Source organism: Seriola lalandi, unplaced genomic scaffold, assembly GCF_002814215.2.
Source record: "Seriola lalandi dorsalis isolate HSWRI2012SDOR001 ecotype SW California unplaced genomic scaffold, Sedor1 jcf7180002054554, whole genome shotgun sequence".
In the NCBI taxonomy this organism is placed as follows: domain Eukaryota; kingdom Metazoa; phylum Chordata; class Actinopteri; order Carangiformes; family Carangidae; genus Seriola; species Seriola lalandi.
Window position 1 is genome coordinate 679,974 of NW_019525107.1, and position 17,070 is coordinate 697,043.

The 17,070-nt window shown below is 38.6% G+C and overlaps 2 protein-coding genes across 5 annotated transcripts; one reads left to right on the forward strand and one right to left on the reverse strand.

Moving 5' to 3' along the window:
* Nucleotides 1–283: 283 nt before the first annotated feature.
* On the reverse strand, nucleotides 284–5,705 carry dazap2 (DAZ associated protein 2). The gene is made up of 4 exons (XM_023415558.2): nucleotides 5,547–5,705; nucleotides 3,605–3,723; nucleotides 3,260–3,508; nucleotides 284–3,134 (listed from the first exon to the last, which is right to left on the reverse strand). Exons 1-4 carry the CDS (start codon nucleotides 5,557–5,559, stop codon nucleotides 3,006–3,008), a joined length of 510 nt encoding a protein of 169 aa, XP_023271326.1. The 5' UTR covers nucleotides 5,560–5,705; the 3' UTR covers nucleotides 284–3,005.
* A 1,638-nt stretch (nucleotides 5,706–7,343) lies between these two features.
* pou6f1 (POU class 6 homeobox 1) lies at nucleotides 7,344–16,943 on the forward strand. 4 transcript variants are annotated; one of them, XM_023415552.2, is made up of 11 exons: nucleotides 7,344–7,734; nucleotides 8,419–8,511; nucleotides 9,465–9,654; nucleotides 9,804–9,940; nucleotides 10,614–10,839; nucleotides 11,504–11,763; nucleotides 11,864–11,992; nucleotides 12,582–12,815; nucleotides 12,915–13,050; nucleotides 13,134–13,302; nucleotides 14,511–16,943. In XM_023415552.2, exons 2-11 carry the CDS (start codon nucleotides 8,458–8,460, stop codon nucleotides 14,854–14,856), a joined length of 1,881 nt encoding a protein of 626 aa, XP_023271320.1. In that variant the 5' UTR covers nucleotides 7,344–7,734; nucleotides 8,419–8,457; the 3' UTR covers nucleotides 14,857–16,943. The 4 variants fall into 4 exon arrangements, with proteins under 4 accessions (XP_023271320.1, XP_087032568.1, XP_023271322.1 ...); XM_087176442.1 differs by lacking the exon at nucleotides 7,344–7,734 and adding an exon at nucleotides 7,882–8,250; XM_023415554.2 differs by lacking the exon at nucleotides 7,344–7,734 and adding an exon at nucleotides 9,043–9,122 and having other exon boundaries at nucleotides 8,453–8,511.
* The last annotated feature ends 127 nt before the right edge of the window (nucleotides 16,944–17,070 follow it).

The following is a 17,070-nucleotide window of genomic DNA, read 5'->3' on the forward strand; positions in this document are numbered from 1 at the left end:
CCTTTTTTTTTTATGTCAAAATGACTTTGTTGTCCCGTACTGTAAGTACACCAAACTTAAGTGGCTGATGAGGATTTGTTGTAATGAAGGCCAGCAAACAGAAGGACCTGCTCAATCAAATAAGTTGAAAAACTATAAATTACCTGTGATGCAGTCTGGCCACAACAATACAATGACCTAAACCCCATGTTATCTAGTCTCGTATCACAATCTTAAAATCAATACCTGCCCCGCTCTAATACATTGTTCATGCGAATAAAATTAAATGACAAAACATGCAACGTTTCAAATTTCCAAAATAACCTTTATTCTAAACTTACATTTTAAATTTTAAGTTTAGTATAAAAAAGTTAAGTGCACCTAAGTTCTTTTTTTCAAAGTATTCCATCTTTGACATGTCTCAGCAAACTGTAGTGACACTCATCTCCTTTAGTAATCTTAAAAGATAGAATGTGTACCAAAGTCCGTCACATCACTTTAGTACATACATCTATTTTACAAAATATTGTCAAGAGAATCCCTGAACTATAAATGTCCATAATCCTTCACCAAAGAGTGATCCATTTGCTGGCTGTGGTTGGCATAGCATCTACTGGTCAGCTGTAGTTTACAGTACTTCATATTGCTGGGACAAAGCCACCATTATGCTGCTTAACAAACAATCAGAGCAGAGATGGAAAAAAAAAAAAAAAAAAGAGGAAACATTTGTTGGAATCATATTTTTTTTGTTTGAAGTTTTGATAGCTGTGGCCTCTTACCCAGCAAAATGCACACTGAGCCATTTTAAAAAACACTTGAGCGACATGTCAGTCACGTATGCTAAAGCAGCTCTGTGTGTGAGCTGCACAGAGGACGTTCATCAGATGAGGGTCATCAGATGAAAGAAGTTGGCTTTCAGACAGCTGGTCTTTCTGACTGAAATAACACTGAGAAATCACTGAATGGTGGTTGACGGCAACAGCATTTGTTTCCTGGAGGCCACAGCTGTTAAAACTTGATACGGTATGTCGGATACCCAGTGACACATTGACGCTACCAGACACCAAAATGAAGAATATCTACAAATATCAGTCGATGGTATCCACACAGGCTTACCTAGTTTCAGATACTTTATTTAAGTTTGCATGATAATGTATGATGTAAATATTCTAAAGAGGTTTAATTAGCAGCACAAAAATGTCTCGGAAATTAACAATTATGCTGACAGATAATAGCCTCACTGCATAAAAGTTTGCATACACTTTCAATCTACTGAACAACACGACACATTTTGACATTACTTTAAAATGGAATAGACTTGATGAAAAAGAAGCTTTTTTTTTTTTTTTAAATCTATAAATGTTCAAAAATCTCACAGCTTTCCTTTTAAAAAGACATGAAACCAGAATTTTAAAAAAAGAGAGTAGCCCCTTGTCTGCAACTTCTCAGATTTGCTTAGCAGTGCATCTCAGATAAAAAGTATTTAATCAAATTTGTACATAGCAAAAAGGTGCAAAAGTATGCAACAACTTAAAGGATGCAAGTGACCCACATAAAGTGACGTTAACACAACAATTGCAGTCGTGTCAGACTGACGGCTCTTAGTACCGACAATCTCATAACTGCTAATTCGATGATATGTTTGCTTTTAAATTGTGACCTTAAAAATTTACAGTCACAACCAAACATAAGTGCATTGTAGACCAAATCTTTGGTACAACCAGCTCATTGGCTATACTAACAAATTTATTAGCCTAACTACTCATGTAAATCACTTGAATGTGGAAAAGTAGTGAAGGAAGAAACGAAACACTGAAATATTTAAGTCTCCTCAACCTTAGAAAATGTTGACTGATGCTATCACAAAGGTGACATTCCTCTATGGTGAAAAATTTTTATTTGATGATACCAAATTATACTTTGTGAAAGACAAACAAATGGAGGGTAATTCTTGAAACCTGTACAATAAACATTTAGTGTATAAACTCTGGGTATCCGACTGTGAAATAGAAACAGGAGACAAAAAAAAGCTAAAATGTTACACCAACCACCCCTTCCCATTCAACTTACTATTTGGATTTACTTTAAATTTCTTTCCTTTAAGTTTACTGAAGTTAATTTTCTTTAAATTAGGGCTATCCCCAGTGCTCTTTGGCACTTGACTATGTTCATCTACAAGTTGCCCAACAAGGTACAGTAATTCACTTTGGATATTGCATGGAATCTTTTCTTCAATTATTTGCTTTAATTCAAATTTTTTTTAATTTACAAGTGATTTCAATGTAACAATCTGTCAGATAGGAAGTTTACTGTGCAACAGATATGCCATGGTATTTTGGATACTGTGCAAAAGACAAGACAATTCTAACTAAAAGCATCCAAGATGCAGGTTTTTTTTTTTTTTGTATAGCTGAGATGTTATTTCTCTTGATCATCATCATCATACTGGTATTTACATGGAACTATTACACATCTATTAATTTTACTACACTAAAAGTTTTCAAAAAAGACAAGTGGAGATTTCTTCTTTTTTTTTTGCGGTTAACTGCAACTTTGTAACTGCGTTTCACTTTCACCATAAAGCAGCTAAACTAAATAATGCGGGTCTGATATTTCAACATTTCATTTACGTAGCTTTACAGGTATACAAGAACATCTCAATGTAATTTGTGATCCATTTGATCAAAGGAGACCAGGTCTCTTCAACAAATGCCTGAAAGAGGTCCAATCTGGGATGACCAAAGAGGTTAGACCCAATGAAGAATTATGGCATGAATTCTACAACATTAAAAATTTTGCATTTGTCCTCTCCAGGCAGTGGCATTTATCATTTGATCTCTAGGTCACAAGTGGAGTACTGTACCTTTCACAAGGGCTCTAAAATATTACATTCCGTTAGGTGATATCAGTATTGTGGCATGGCCAAGCAGCCTGAAGAGGGTGGCATATGGGATGGGGGTAGAACTGGGGCATCATTTGGGACGGGGACACGGTTTAGGCATGATGGAGGAGTTGAGAAGTTGCTGTTACCAGATGGTATAACCTCCACTGGATCCACCCAGGAAGAAGTTGCTCTTGCGCTGTGACATTACAACATTGGCACCCTGCATGGCAGCCAGCTGAGCTGCATTGGGGGGATGTCCAGGAGGTGGGGGCTGAGGAGGGGATAAAACAAGCACAAACATGCACAGACATAAGATAATCTGACACTGCATCTCAACAACAACCTTACTGTGATCAATGAGGCTCCTTTAAATCGTTGAACTAGATGGACACTCACTGGGATGGAAACGCTGCTGCCTGCTGTGAAGCGAGCACCAGCATCAAAGCCACTATCCACCATCACTGTTGATCCAGGCGGGTACACGGCTCCCATGGGATAGTAAGCCATGGGGACATTCTGACCCACTGGCCCAACAGCCATGTGTGGCTGCATGGGCATAAACACCTGAGCACCAGGGTAGGGAGAGGACATCTGAGGCATCTGACCAGGCACCTGAGGTGGAAGCACATATCTGGGCTGGTATATCTGCAGACACAGAGGACAGACAGGTTTAAAACCGTTTAGAAGGGTCACTGTGAGTAGTAACTGTATTATTGTATGACTTAGAAATGCAATAATTACCTCAGAATATGCAGGTGGTGTGTCTGTGTAAGGAGGTGCCTGAGGAGACATTTGCATAGCAGGAGGGTATACAGGTGCAGTGCTCTGCTGAGGGTACACAGCCTGCTGTGGATATGAACCTGCAAAACAACATTTTGCTTTAAAGCAAATATTTGTCTCTATAGTCTTAACAGTGATTGACATAGAAATCTCAGACTGAGTGAAGTGATTGGGATTTTGAGGCAAAGGACTGTGACATTTCAGAAGTTACACAACATCATGTTCATTGTCAGAATACACCAAAGAATATCACATTTTCAGCAGTACTCTCTAATCTTAATATTTAAATATGGACAGTAGATGAACTTAATACAAAGTTAGTGTCAATTCCAGTCACTCACAGCCAGAGATGGCGTATTAGTAAAATTTATTTTATCCACAAAGGATAAAAGACGCCAGAGAAATTTTCTGCCTATTAATCCTATCGTTTACTTGACAAAACTGCACCAAAAAGAGCAAATTACTTATTCCAATGATAAATACTAAAGCTGAAATTAATTGCTGTTTTTTTTTTTTTTTTATGGAAAATAAATGTGAAAGTATTTTGATATTTGATTCATTGTTTAAACAATTTTTATGCAAAAGTTCTCTGTTTGCAGCTTCTCGAATGTGAATTATTTCTGGTTCTCTTTGTTCTTTCATCAAACAAAACAAGACCTTAAGGTTCCACTTCAGGCTCTGGGAACTTGTGATGGGTATTTCTGCTCATTGATAACACTCGATAATCAATAAAAATAATCAGTAAATTAATCAGAAATAAAAAATAACTAGGTTGCCCTAAATCTACAAACCTGCCTGGCTGCAACAAATTACCTGACTATGATTGTGTGGCTGGCTACAAGAAGTATTTGCAAACTGTGATATCTGCCAAAAGGGAGGTTACTAAGTACTGACATGTAATTTTTTAAATTATGGATTCATTTACTGATTATTTCCTAGATCAATTCTTTGATGCCTTGAAATCTTTTTTTGCCTGATGGGAAGACAAAGAAAACAAATTATTCACATTTGAGAAGAGAATTTATGCCATTTGTGTTTAAAAAAAGATCAAATTAGTTGCTAATTAATTTGACCAATAAACCTACCAATCAATTACCAAATTAGTTGCTGATTAAATTGACCAATCAATAAATCGACCAATCAATAAATCAACTAATCGTTTTAGTTATATTTAGTTGTTTTACACGTTAGTCTCGATGCTTTTATGTTTTTTTTAATTACTCCCTGCTCCTGAATAAATAATTAATTTCAGCTGGAGTTTTTATGGTTGGTAATACTAATTTGAACTTTTATAAAGGAAACAATATAGGATTTAGACAAAGATTTGCTGGATTCTGAGAATTTGTTTTTACATTTTAGCTTTATAAAAGACGTGAAATGATAAAACGATGAGCAAAATAGTTGTAGATTAATTTGTCTTATCGTATAAAACTGTAAGTTTTATATAACACAAATAATATAAAATATACAAATTAACTAATTTATACACACATGAGCAAAGTATCGATAAAATACACGGTACAGATTTAAATTCCCATGCGTGGGTCTTACAAAACAAGAGGAAACGGTGTCATCTTTGCCTTTAAAATTCGCCTGTTTTTAGTGATGCTAGCTGACTGAAAATATGTGACTTGGAGAATAATGGTCCGATAATATAAGGTGACAGTAAATCCAGATGTTCATTACTAACATCTTTAGTATTAGATGATAAACTAGATGCCTAACTTGAACATGACTGTGCTCCGTGTTAACCAGAAAGCGTCGGTTTATTGTCATGTACGTAGCTAAACGTGAAGTCCTCTCCTTCAGATGGCCATAACGACAGCTCTTCATCTCTAGTTATAACATCAGCGTCCTATAACGAACAGTTGACTAATCTTCTAAATACGGTCTGGAGAAATACCTTTGTTGTTCATTGTTGTGGACTGTTCCGGAGGCTGAGGAATATCAGATTAAAAGGGAGACTCTGCGTATGTAGTCACGGCCTTATAACAGGTTACGGCTGCTTCACGATCATCCACTTCCTTGTTTTTCAGCTTCTTGTTGTTGTGGAAGTGGTGTCGTCACTCGTTCTCTATCTGTGGTTCGTTCGACGCACGCAGTGTTTCGCCTGCTCGAGCGCCCCCTACAGGTAGGAAACAAAAGGAAGCGAAGAATGAAGGTGAACTGTTGTCTCATTCACAAAAGAAAAAATAATTGGACTTAGCTGCGTAATTATATTTTATAATGTCACAATTAACAATATCGGAAAACTATCTGAATTACGAAAAAACGTAGACTAACGGGGCAGGAATTGGTACGCCTCAGAACTTGCCTGAGAATCATCAGGTTTTTAAGATTCCCACGGTATCACAGTAATTCACTGATAGTTCTCAGTGCACCCAATGGTACATAGCAACAATGATCTACTAATAGCTATTTCGGCCTTTTTAATTTTCCAAAATGTGAACAAATAAAGGCTAAAAAATGGGGCTTAAGTTGTTACGACTCAATGAATCCATGGCAACATTACACTTCCTGTTTGAATTTTACATCTGTTAACACAAGGCTCTTAACGTTTAATATAACATTTTACAAAATACTTTGTTCAAAAAGAAATATACAACAACATCAACACTTAATTAGATTGACATTCAAGCTTTAAAAACAAACAACAAAAAACACACAACAAAAACAAATAAAACTCTCTCAATAATAATAATAGATTGAGAGCTCATAATTAAAAGATCAGGATCTCATTATCATGTATCATTCTACAAAAGTATTTATTAATGTTGTACCAACATTTATAAGTGAAACACATCCATGTATTGATTCTATTGATTCATTCATTGTTGTTTTATAGTGACAAAACAACAGTAAAACATCAAGAGACGAAAGAACTTTTCAGTAACACCAGTAACCTTTGTAGAGGAACTTAGATGACAAAAAATATAATTATATGTTTGCAGGAGGTTTGAGTGGTCAAGGTCTAATTAGCCTATAAGCTCTGCTTTTACAATTTGGTTAAGGATTAAAAACAAGTTTTATACATCAAGAACATGCTCAAAGCAAGTGTAGGGAATACAACAAAAAACAATAATAATAAACCACTCAATACAGGTATATATACTATTACCGAGTACAGTATCATTATGTAGTCTTTAGAATTCATAAAAAGCAAGAATTCTTTATTTGACATAAAACAAAAACTAGTATGTGATTTTAAAGCCTCCGTTTTACAGAGTGTGATATATTTATCAGGGTTATTTCCCCCCTTATTTTCAATATAAATACACACAGCCACAGAACCACATATTTTCTCTAAACCAAGTTAACAAAACAAATCACAGCAGCTATGACACTATAAGACAGCCAGTCAGGGCAAGTCAGGTAGAAGGAAGTCCAATCCAGAGGGATCCATGAATCGGCTATTCTATTCAGCTTTCAACATATAACAACAAAATATAACAAAGGATACCATCTCCATAGTACATAAAATATGAGCAGTTGTTTTTTGGGAATCCTGTTGTGTTGTTTTCGTAATTTTGTACAAATTCATCGAAGTAAACGGGTAATTTCTCATTCAAACACACTGTCAGTGAAACAAAGAGCGGTATTAAGAAACTGTTCGTGTAGCAGCACGGTGTTTCATCTATTATTTCTCTGTGTCAATGATTCATAGCTGCTCTCACTGTTCAGCTTTTATTGGAGCACTTCCCCTTTAAGAGAGCCATGGCAGCTCTCAAGTCGAGGCAGACATTTTTCAATGCAAGATTTTTTCCTTGCATAAATTATGTTCATGACGTAGTGCAAAAGGCCAATTTTGTGGCAATTTTGTCCGACTTTACAGCTGAAATAGGATTTTGTGAGACACCTCGAGGATTTTTGATTATCTGAACTGTTGCAGAAAGGCCATCGTCATTAAATATTAAGAGAGAGGAGATCCTAACATTGCAACCCTCCTTATCAATGCAAATACCTCTTTTGTGTGCAGTCACAGCGCCTGTCTGGGAGCTGAGATGAATTTTTAATTATGTGTGACTGAAACAAACTGTGACAAGGACCTTTATAAGAGCGGGGGATTACAGCGAATAAGCTGCATTTACGCGGTAAGTTGAATATAATAACCGGACTCTATTCGAGCCTGCTCCTCGCGCATAGCAGCGAAATGGCGAGAGGAAATGAGTTTTGGTTAATATGCAATGTTCGTAATTAGCATAATTTATATATTTATGATAAAGAGAGGGAAATATATAATATTCGGTCTCTAGGCACGGGTCGAGATGATTTCTGTCGCCTGTACTTGGTGGTTAGTGCTTGTCTTCAAAAGTGGCCGACGCGGCGAGACTTTTATTGGCCGGGATGGGGGTGGGGAGCCCATCAACACCCGCTGAAGTTTTGACAGATCCTCATTTCTAACGGGGCATTGCAGCAGGAAAGTCGTCCTTTGGAATCTTTTTTTGATCTATGATGAATTTGTAACCACTTTATGTCCACGATCAGCGTGTTTCATGCCGCTTTCTGCAGCTAAAGTGCAACACAGTATGGCCTGTTTATAGGCCCCTCCAAATAGTCTGGTCCTGCAATGACAGAAATAGCCATGAATAAAAAACAGTCCTCTGCATGTGGGTCTGGGTCTGTAACCAGCATTCGCCCCCTGTAGTGCGGATACTACGGGCTTACAGGGGTCACCAACATGAAAATTTATAAGTTTTAATGCCTGAAATAGCTGCAAAACATATTAAGAAGGACCTTAAAGACTTTTTTGTTTGATCTGTGTGTGTTTTGCGCAGAATGCCAGGAAGACTGTGACTGTGGTGGTGCAGCGAGCCATGAACTCCCAGGATCTCCCTGCCAAAGATGCCCCGCTTACTGTCAATGAGCAGGTAACACTCACCTGTCTGAACAGTGACAGGCCCTCTCTTCTTGCTGTAGCCACACAGAGCTTAGCAGAAGCCTCATAACTTATGTTGTCTTCAAGTTCTGTGCTGCTGTTTGCTCCTGTCACCCTCCATGTGCCAGCATATCACATCATAACGGAATGATTAACTTCCACACAGCAGTTCATTGAGATCAGGAGCCACTTTTTGTGTTTGATCGCCTAATAATTCCTGCTGCTCTATGCTTGTGAGTTATCAGTCTTTAAACTGCCATGCTTAATAATTAATTGTGTTTTTTCCTCTCTTTAGTAACATTCTGTGTACATAGACATAGTCAGCAAACAAAAGCAATGCTCTTCACAGAGGGGATATTGAAAGCATTGCTTGAGCTGCTTGTTGGCTGATGCTCTTATCATTGTTTTGTTGTACTCATGCTCGTTTCATTTTCATTTTTTTTTTTTTTTTTTTTAGTATTGTTTTTTTTTTGTTTTTGGTCATTGTGTCCTAATATGTGCTTGGCTTCTCTGTTCTCCTTAGCCATTCACTGTCTGACTGCAGAAGTCTTTTTTCAGCCATTTAAATCCTGCACTTTGAAATTCCCTGCCAAAGACAACCAGGTATGCATCCTCCTCTCTCTTCCTGCATTGTCTCTCTGCACTTTGTCTTCCAGCCCAGGTTGTCTTGCTGCCTCTCCTCTAGGTCTTTCCTTATTGCATACCATAAGTCACTGGTTGAGTCAAAAAGGGGATTCACTACATGTAGTTAGACAGTAAATCAATGAGGGGGATAAATACTAAATTCAGGCTTTCTTTTGTGACCCTTCAGGTACTAGATGAAGTGAGACTTTTACCATATTTATCTATTATGATAAAAAAAACTTTCACAAAAGAAGTGCAATAGAGTTGGCAAATCCTTGTGCGTTCGAGTCATCTCAGCTTTTATTCCTGTTCACTGCGCAGGTCATTGTGATGTCCGGCCATGAGACTATTCGAGTGCTAGAGGTAGAGGTCGATGCGTCTCTGCCGTCATCAGTAAACGATGGGAAGAGTGAAGGCAAAGCTGAGGAGGGAGTGGCTCAGGCGGCGGAGCAACCGGAGGGCGGCAGCACCCAGGACAGCCCCACTGTGCCCCAGAGCACAGGGGGAATAGGTAAATCAAGGCCTTGCTAGATGAAAAAGGATAGATGACGACTTTTAATTATTCATATGCACATGACACAGATGTACTGAAATGCCAATGACAGCTGTGAAAACCACTTGAAATGTCAGTAAGAACCAATGTTAGCTGTGCTCCTGCAGTGCTGGGTGAGCAGCAGGTGGTGTCTGTAGAGGCTCCGGTCCCCGCTGTCCAAACGCTGACTCCTGCTGTTCCCATCAGTGTGTCCATGCCGCAGCCCCAGGCCGCCATGCCCATCACTGTACAAGGCTGTCCACAAGTATGAATTTACACACCAAGCACTCTTTCCATATTCATCTTTTGTCATTAGAGAAAGAATATTGTAGTAAATAGTTTTCTTGACCTAAAACAAGGTGTTTGGTGTACACTGGCCTTGAAAGTTCAGTGTGAAATGACAAGTGATGAGGGCAAAAAAAAAAAAAAGAGCCTTATTTGCATTTCACCCTGTTCACATATAATTTCTTGTCCAATATTCATGTGTCAGAGGGATTAATGTCACTATTGTCACCCACAGGTGAGTGTAGGTGATTTAGTGAAGTCACTGACTGTGGCAGTTGCCTCCAGTACATTGTGAATGTGAAAAATGGAACAAATTTGATCCCGAACACCTGAACACCTGGCCTGAAGCTGTAGAAAAAAATTGGAGTGAATTCGAACCAATACGTGCCACGGCAACAACAAAAATAAAACACCAAATATCGTGAAAAAACAAAAGAAATTTAGAACTGCAGCAGAGGAAGATGGATTATCTGAGTCAAAAGGCAAAGAAAATTTTATTACTGCTACTATTTAGTTTAGTAAGATTGCCCCTGTAAAACACCAGAATGATAGTAAAAACAGATAAAGGAGGTATACGAACCCTCTGAGAAAAACGTTGCTCACTCTAGTCACAAATGCTGATTGAAAGCAAATCTTTTACTTCTCAACATCAGGTGCTGACCCAGGAAAGTCTGGCCACGTTGATGACCGGTATGATGGCCCAGACAGGGTCGCTGGGCCAACCCCTACTCATCCCCCTGAGTATGGCGGGCTCCATCGGTGGCCAGGGCAGTCTGGCTGTTCTCACCCTCCCCACCACCAATGTTGCTACTCTCCCTGGGCTTGCAGCAGCTAACTCGGCCGGAAACCTCCTCAAGCTGCCCTTTGCTGGCCTCCAAGGTAAAATACAAACTGTCCCTGCATGTGTGCTGCCCATTTGGTGTCTCTTATCCAGATTGTGTTAAAATGTAAGTCTGGCTACATCACCGCCGACATCTCACTTCAAAAGTGCTATAGAACGGCACACACACATCATTTCCTCCTGAGGTATAACACATCAGCGTGGCGTGGCTCTAGGGATGGTGACGTCTGTCGGTCGGTCAGTCCACCACTTCCTTCCTGTCCTCTTGTCTACACCACGTTCACATTTGTGGTTTTAAGTGAAAACAACTATCGGAAATGTCATGGAATTGGGTACAAACATATATGTCAACCTAATGGATGACTTGTAATAACTGTGGTTATAATAACTTTTCATTTAGTACTTTGATTTATGACCAAATACCTACAAAATATTGACATTCCCATCACACTACTTTGTGTTTAGTAGAAATTAGCAAATGCTAGCATGTTAACCAACTAAACTCGCATAGTGAACATTGTAAACCACGGTAAGCCATGTTAACCATGACGTCCCCCTGACGTTATATGAGGCCTGTAAGGAGCCTCACAGAGCTGCTAGTGTGGCTATGAACTCTTAGTCTTGTCATCATGTTTTAGTCAGTTTTCTCACATTAAACATTATCTCAACTAATAGATTGCATACACTTGAATTTTCCTTCAGCTGCCACAGTCTTGAACTCAGTCCAGCCCCAGCTGCAGACAAATGCACAGACAGTGTTCCAGCCTCATGCAGCCTCCATGCAGTCAGTCCAGGCTGCTGTGCAGCAGGTGACGTCTCAGCCAACGCAGGTGACCAATGCCCAGGTTACTGCAGCTCAGATGGCAGCAGCCCAGGCGACCACGGCCTCAACCACCATGTCTCAGTCCAACATATCTGTGGCAGCACTGCAGACTGCAGGACTCTCCCTCAATCCTGCTATTGTAAGAATGCCAGTGTGTAGTCACCTCTGTACTGTTAACATCTGGCTTATGAGTCATGTAATTTCATTTTTCTGTGTTCTGTGATTTATTTTCTGCACAGATCAATGCTGCTTCATTGGGAGCACAGCCTCAGTTCCTCAGTTCCCTTGCCTCCACTCCCATCATCACCAGTGCCATGTCCAACATGGCTGGCATCACCAGCCAGATCATCACAAATGCCCAGGGACAGGTTCGTGCTATAAAAAACTGCTATTGCAGCTGCTGCTCAGTTTCTATTCTATTCTATTCTTTTCTATTCTATTATTTAAAAAGTAAGTCCGAAAAATGTGAACGCTATAAGAACAAGTACCGTAATTCCCAAACTAACATGCTCCCCTTACATAGTGCCATTTAGGTTTTTTCAAGTTTTCATACTGATGTGTTTTGATTGCTAATCACACCCTCTCCAAGAACAATCAGAATGTTGTGTTTCTGTTTCTGGGAATAAAGGCTCCAGCCTCCAGTTAACATCAATCAGCAGTGCTATTTCAAGTCAGTGGAGCATAAGACAATTTCTGTGAAAACTGATTTATCCTCTCAAACACTTCCATTACTCAGTCTTTCCATTATTGCAGCTCATTGCAGTTAGTAGTGCAGTGTTTAATCTTGAAAGACATGATTTTTATTCCAAGTAAACTGCTAACAGGACATTCTTATTTTCCAGAAGCAAAAACACTGCCATGACAGGCTGTCAAATGTCCTGAGAGCGAAAACTATCACAGATGGTTCCGTTTCAATTATTTGTATGTATTTCTCCAAAATTCAAACAATATTTACAGGTTATAGGAACCCTCCCGCTGTTGGTGAACCCGGCCTCTCTGGCTGGAGGGGCTGCAACTCCCACCCTCCCGCTCCAGGGTCTCCAGGTCCAGACTGTCACCCCACAGCTGCTTCTCAACACCCAGGGACAGATCATTGCCACTGTAGGAAATGGACCTGCCACAGTTGTGACTTCTGCTGCAGTTCTGCCCAAAGCCGCTGCTCCTCCAACACTTACCAAGCCTAACACACAGGTACACACAAAAATCTGTCTGGACTTTGGGGTCAGAAAGGACTACTGCATTTATAAAATAGGTTACATCCAAGACTGTTATTTATTTGTTCCCTCCCAGGCTTCGGTAACAAGTGTCACTCCGTCGCCAGTTGTAATCGCCCCGCAGCCGTCTGTACTGAAGACCGCCACCACGCTCTCTTCCACGGTACCCATCACCTGTGGAGACATTGCAAAAGTGGGCCAGCTTGTCAGCAGTATGTACACCTGCTTCTCCTATCCAAACATAGATCCGCTTTAAGTAGGTAGATATTTTTAACCAGACTCTTCACAATTGTAGAACCCCAGCAGGTTGTCAGCAGCGAGGAAGGCATTAATCTGGAGGAAATTCGAGAGTTTGCCAAGAATTTCAAGATCCGTCGGCTGTCCTTGGGGCTTACGCAGACACAAGTAGGGCAGGCTCTGACTGCTACTGAGGGTCCGGCTTACAGCCAGTCTGCCATTTGCAGGTAAATGACTCCCCTGTCCATGTTGCCTTGCATAGAGAAGTGTTCTTCAGCAAACTCTTTACAAAGCATCATTTGATATGTGCATACGTTGTCCACATTTGCGTGCACACAAATTACAATTCTTATACTGTTCCAACATGAATGAAGTTAAGGCACCCATGAAAAAAAACTACTCATCTTCTTGTATTATGTTAGTGCAGTCATGCTTAGTGGAGTGAGTGCAACACTGACATTTTGTGTTATATTTGCAAAAAACTGTTGCAATAAATCCTTAATGCATCAGTGTGAATACATTTGAATTGCATTAATTGCACTTTCTACATAAAAATAAGGAGATCTTTGAGTAAAGATTTGAACAATTTCTGACATATGGTTTATATAGTTTATTCCCTAAATCAAAAATTACTTTAAATTAATTGTTTGACATTTTGGGAAATACCTTTATTTACTTTTTGGCAGAGCGTAAGATTAAAAGATAGATACCACTCTCATGTCTCCCCATTAAATATGCTGCTACAGCCAGCAGCTGTTTGGCACAGCTTAGCATAAAGACTGAAGGGAATCAGCCAGCCGGACTCTGTGCAAAGGTAACAAAATCAGTCTATCAGAATCTCGTATACTCGTATTTGCTTGGATTAAACAAACAGGACATAGCATGGTAATTAGTGAACTTTGGAGGTTCTGGTAGGTGGATTCTGTTTCCTTCATACAGAGTTCAGCCCAGCTGTTTCCCCTGTTTCCAGGCGTTATGCTAAGCTACACTAACCACCTGCTGGCTGTAGCTTCATATTTAATGAGCCATATTGATCCTCTCACCTGATCTCAGCAAGAACACCAAGCATATTCCTAAAATGTTAAACTAGTCCTTTAATGCAATCAATAACATTTGCACTGCTTAGGCTACATTTTACAGAAAAAGAGGCGTCTGTGAGTATAGATTTTAAGAATTCTCCAAAGTGGTATTTCAATATGAACAGCAATGGAGTCGTTATTATATAGAGGTCAGTAATTACATTAAGTAAAATAATGAGATATTTGTCAGTAAGCTGGTTAAAGCTTGGACTGGTATATAAACTATCTAATTCACTTGCCTGCAAACTGGATCTATGTATACTATGTCTGTGTTCATAGGGATCAAATTGAGATACGGTGCCTATAGTGTACGCTCATGAAAAACTTTTTAGATTGAACTTTCTTTTGTACTGCAGGTTTGAAAAGTTGGATATCACTCCCAAGAGCGCTCAGAAGCTAAAGCCCGTGTTGGAGAAGTGGCTGGCCGAAGCCGAGCACTGGAACCAGAAAGGCCAACAGAATCTGATGGAGTTTGTTGGTGGTGAACCTTCCAAAAAACGCAAGCGGCGTACTAGTTTCACACCGCAAGCAATAGAGGTTCTCAACTCCTACTTTGAGAAGAATGCACTGCCAACGGGTCAAGAGATTACTGAGATTGCAAGAGAGCTAAACTATGACCGAGAGGTTGTGCGAGTATGGTTCTGCAACCGGCGACAGACGTTGAAAAACACAAGCAAAATCAACGTTTTCCAGGTTCAGTAGCGACGTCATTCTGGGAGAGTTTGCTACTGATCTTTTATCCTGTTGGGAAGCTGAACATTTAATACAATAACACAGATGTAGATAGTGTTGTAAATATGATTTAACCTCTGTAAAAGGCTGAAAGAATATGAATTTTTTGAGAAAATGATTGAAATACATGACTGAAATCTAATGAAAGAGAACTTAAAACGAATAATTATTGTGTTTTAAAGTTGTATATATGTACACTACTTCTGTGGTGGGTACTAAGTCAAACTGCATGGTCCTCTTATCATATACAGTGATAATAACATGTCATATTTAAAAACGTTTGAACTTTTATACAAATGGTTTTATAGGGTAACCCTCTGAATTACTTTAAGCGGGCGAGCACTGAGTATTATTGAGTTTAATCACATTCATGTCACTTTGGCACAGTGGATGACAGTACGCTGATATTTGATATTTAGCTCCTCATTTACTTTATATTCAGATAATATTTGTACTGCACGAGCAGCTCTGCAAACATAAATTCTGACAGGAATAAATACGACTGTAGGCTATAAGTGGGCAATGACCTATAACCTTGTTTTCATCAGAAGTTGTTATCTAAAGAAAACCAAAAATGACTTTGCCCTCTAACTACTCCTGACTCTGCAACAAGTATTTTGGGACAATCATCATTTTGATATTTGATTGATAATCATCAAGACAAAAGCTGCAGTCATATTCTCTTGTTTGGCTTTATAATAAATTTATTAAATAATTTTATAAAAGTGTCACACAGTTGGGTGTTCATGGAGAGGGTCATTTCTGATGTTCCATGGACAACAGGTTCTTATCAAAATAAAGCAGTAGCCCAGACTGTTGCCCATGATGCCAACATATTACAGTTTTTAAAAAAATAAAGTTTGTTTCATTTGTGAGTTACTGATCGTGCAAATACACATACAGTATGTGTGTTTGAATTCACAACAGTCTGTCCTCTTTTAACGCTTTCTGTTAAATGTGTTTATAATACTCTGAGAGTATTTTGTGTTTTCTCGGTTCACTGTTGTGAATTTTGCCCTTAATGGCTTGACAGTGCTGCTGTGACATTTTTTTCCCTTCAAGTTAAAGTATATTTCCAAAATAGGAGCTTAACTGGCCCATTATGAAGTCAACTTGAAATAGTCTCATGATGCCTGAAACATTAGTGCCAGATTTTTTTTTTAGATACACTTACTAAGCCTAATATCAATCAAATTGATTAACTGAATATCAAAAAAAGTAATTAACTGTTTAGTCAAGAAAATGGGGTTTTGTGGTTAAATGTGTTTTGAAAATTCATTATGAATGAGTTAAAGGAGTGTTTGCATGTGAAGTCTGGAGTTGTTATATTTAGGAAAAATACTGTGGCAGTTTTCTTTATCATTGCCAATTCTTCAAGAATTCTTTGCACTTTAGTGACAGCTGAGAAAGTTAAAGGGTTAAGAATGCTATATGTACGGTGCAAGGTTTCTGTTACGTTTGTAAAAGAATTTAATTTCTTCATTGTAAAGTTTTTGAACGGCAAGAAGCTTTGCTTTCCAAAATGTAGCAGTACTGGCAAAATTGCAATATTCAACTTGACATGCAACATCTATCATTAAGATTAATGTACTTTTTATGCAGATGAAATGTAAAATACTGCAGATTAATTATAAACTAATATACATTATTATTCACATATCTAAATTATTCTATTTGACCAATGTGAATGATATGTTGAATGGGGCATTTTATTTTCCACCTCATATTTACCTTTTGAATAACAGTAGGCCGACATTGCAGTGGACATACGGTATGTCTAACCATAAAAAATCATATTACAAAGGTCTTGCTTTAACATGTGTTTTACCTTCATGTTAAATATGGGAAGACAATATATATAATATTGTTTAATATAGTAAGATATCAATAGAGAAAAGAAGAGCTAAATTAGAATAATAAGATATCAACCATTAGTTTTTTTGACTGCAAAGCACACAAAGGGTTCAGGTCTGAGTGAGACAAGGGAAAAACTAAAGTTGGTTGCTTTTTGTCATTTTCTGTCAGATAAATCAAATAAAACCTGTCTTTATTAATCACTCCTTATTGTTATGTATTGATATATTTTCTGTCTTTGCATTGGCTGTAGTTAGATAGTAACGACTGACCTCCCCAACAGGGACTGAAAAAATTGGTTCTTTTTACAAGTAAAATATCTCTTCTAAT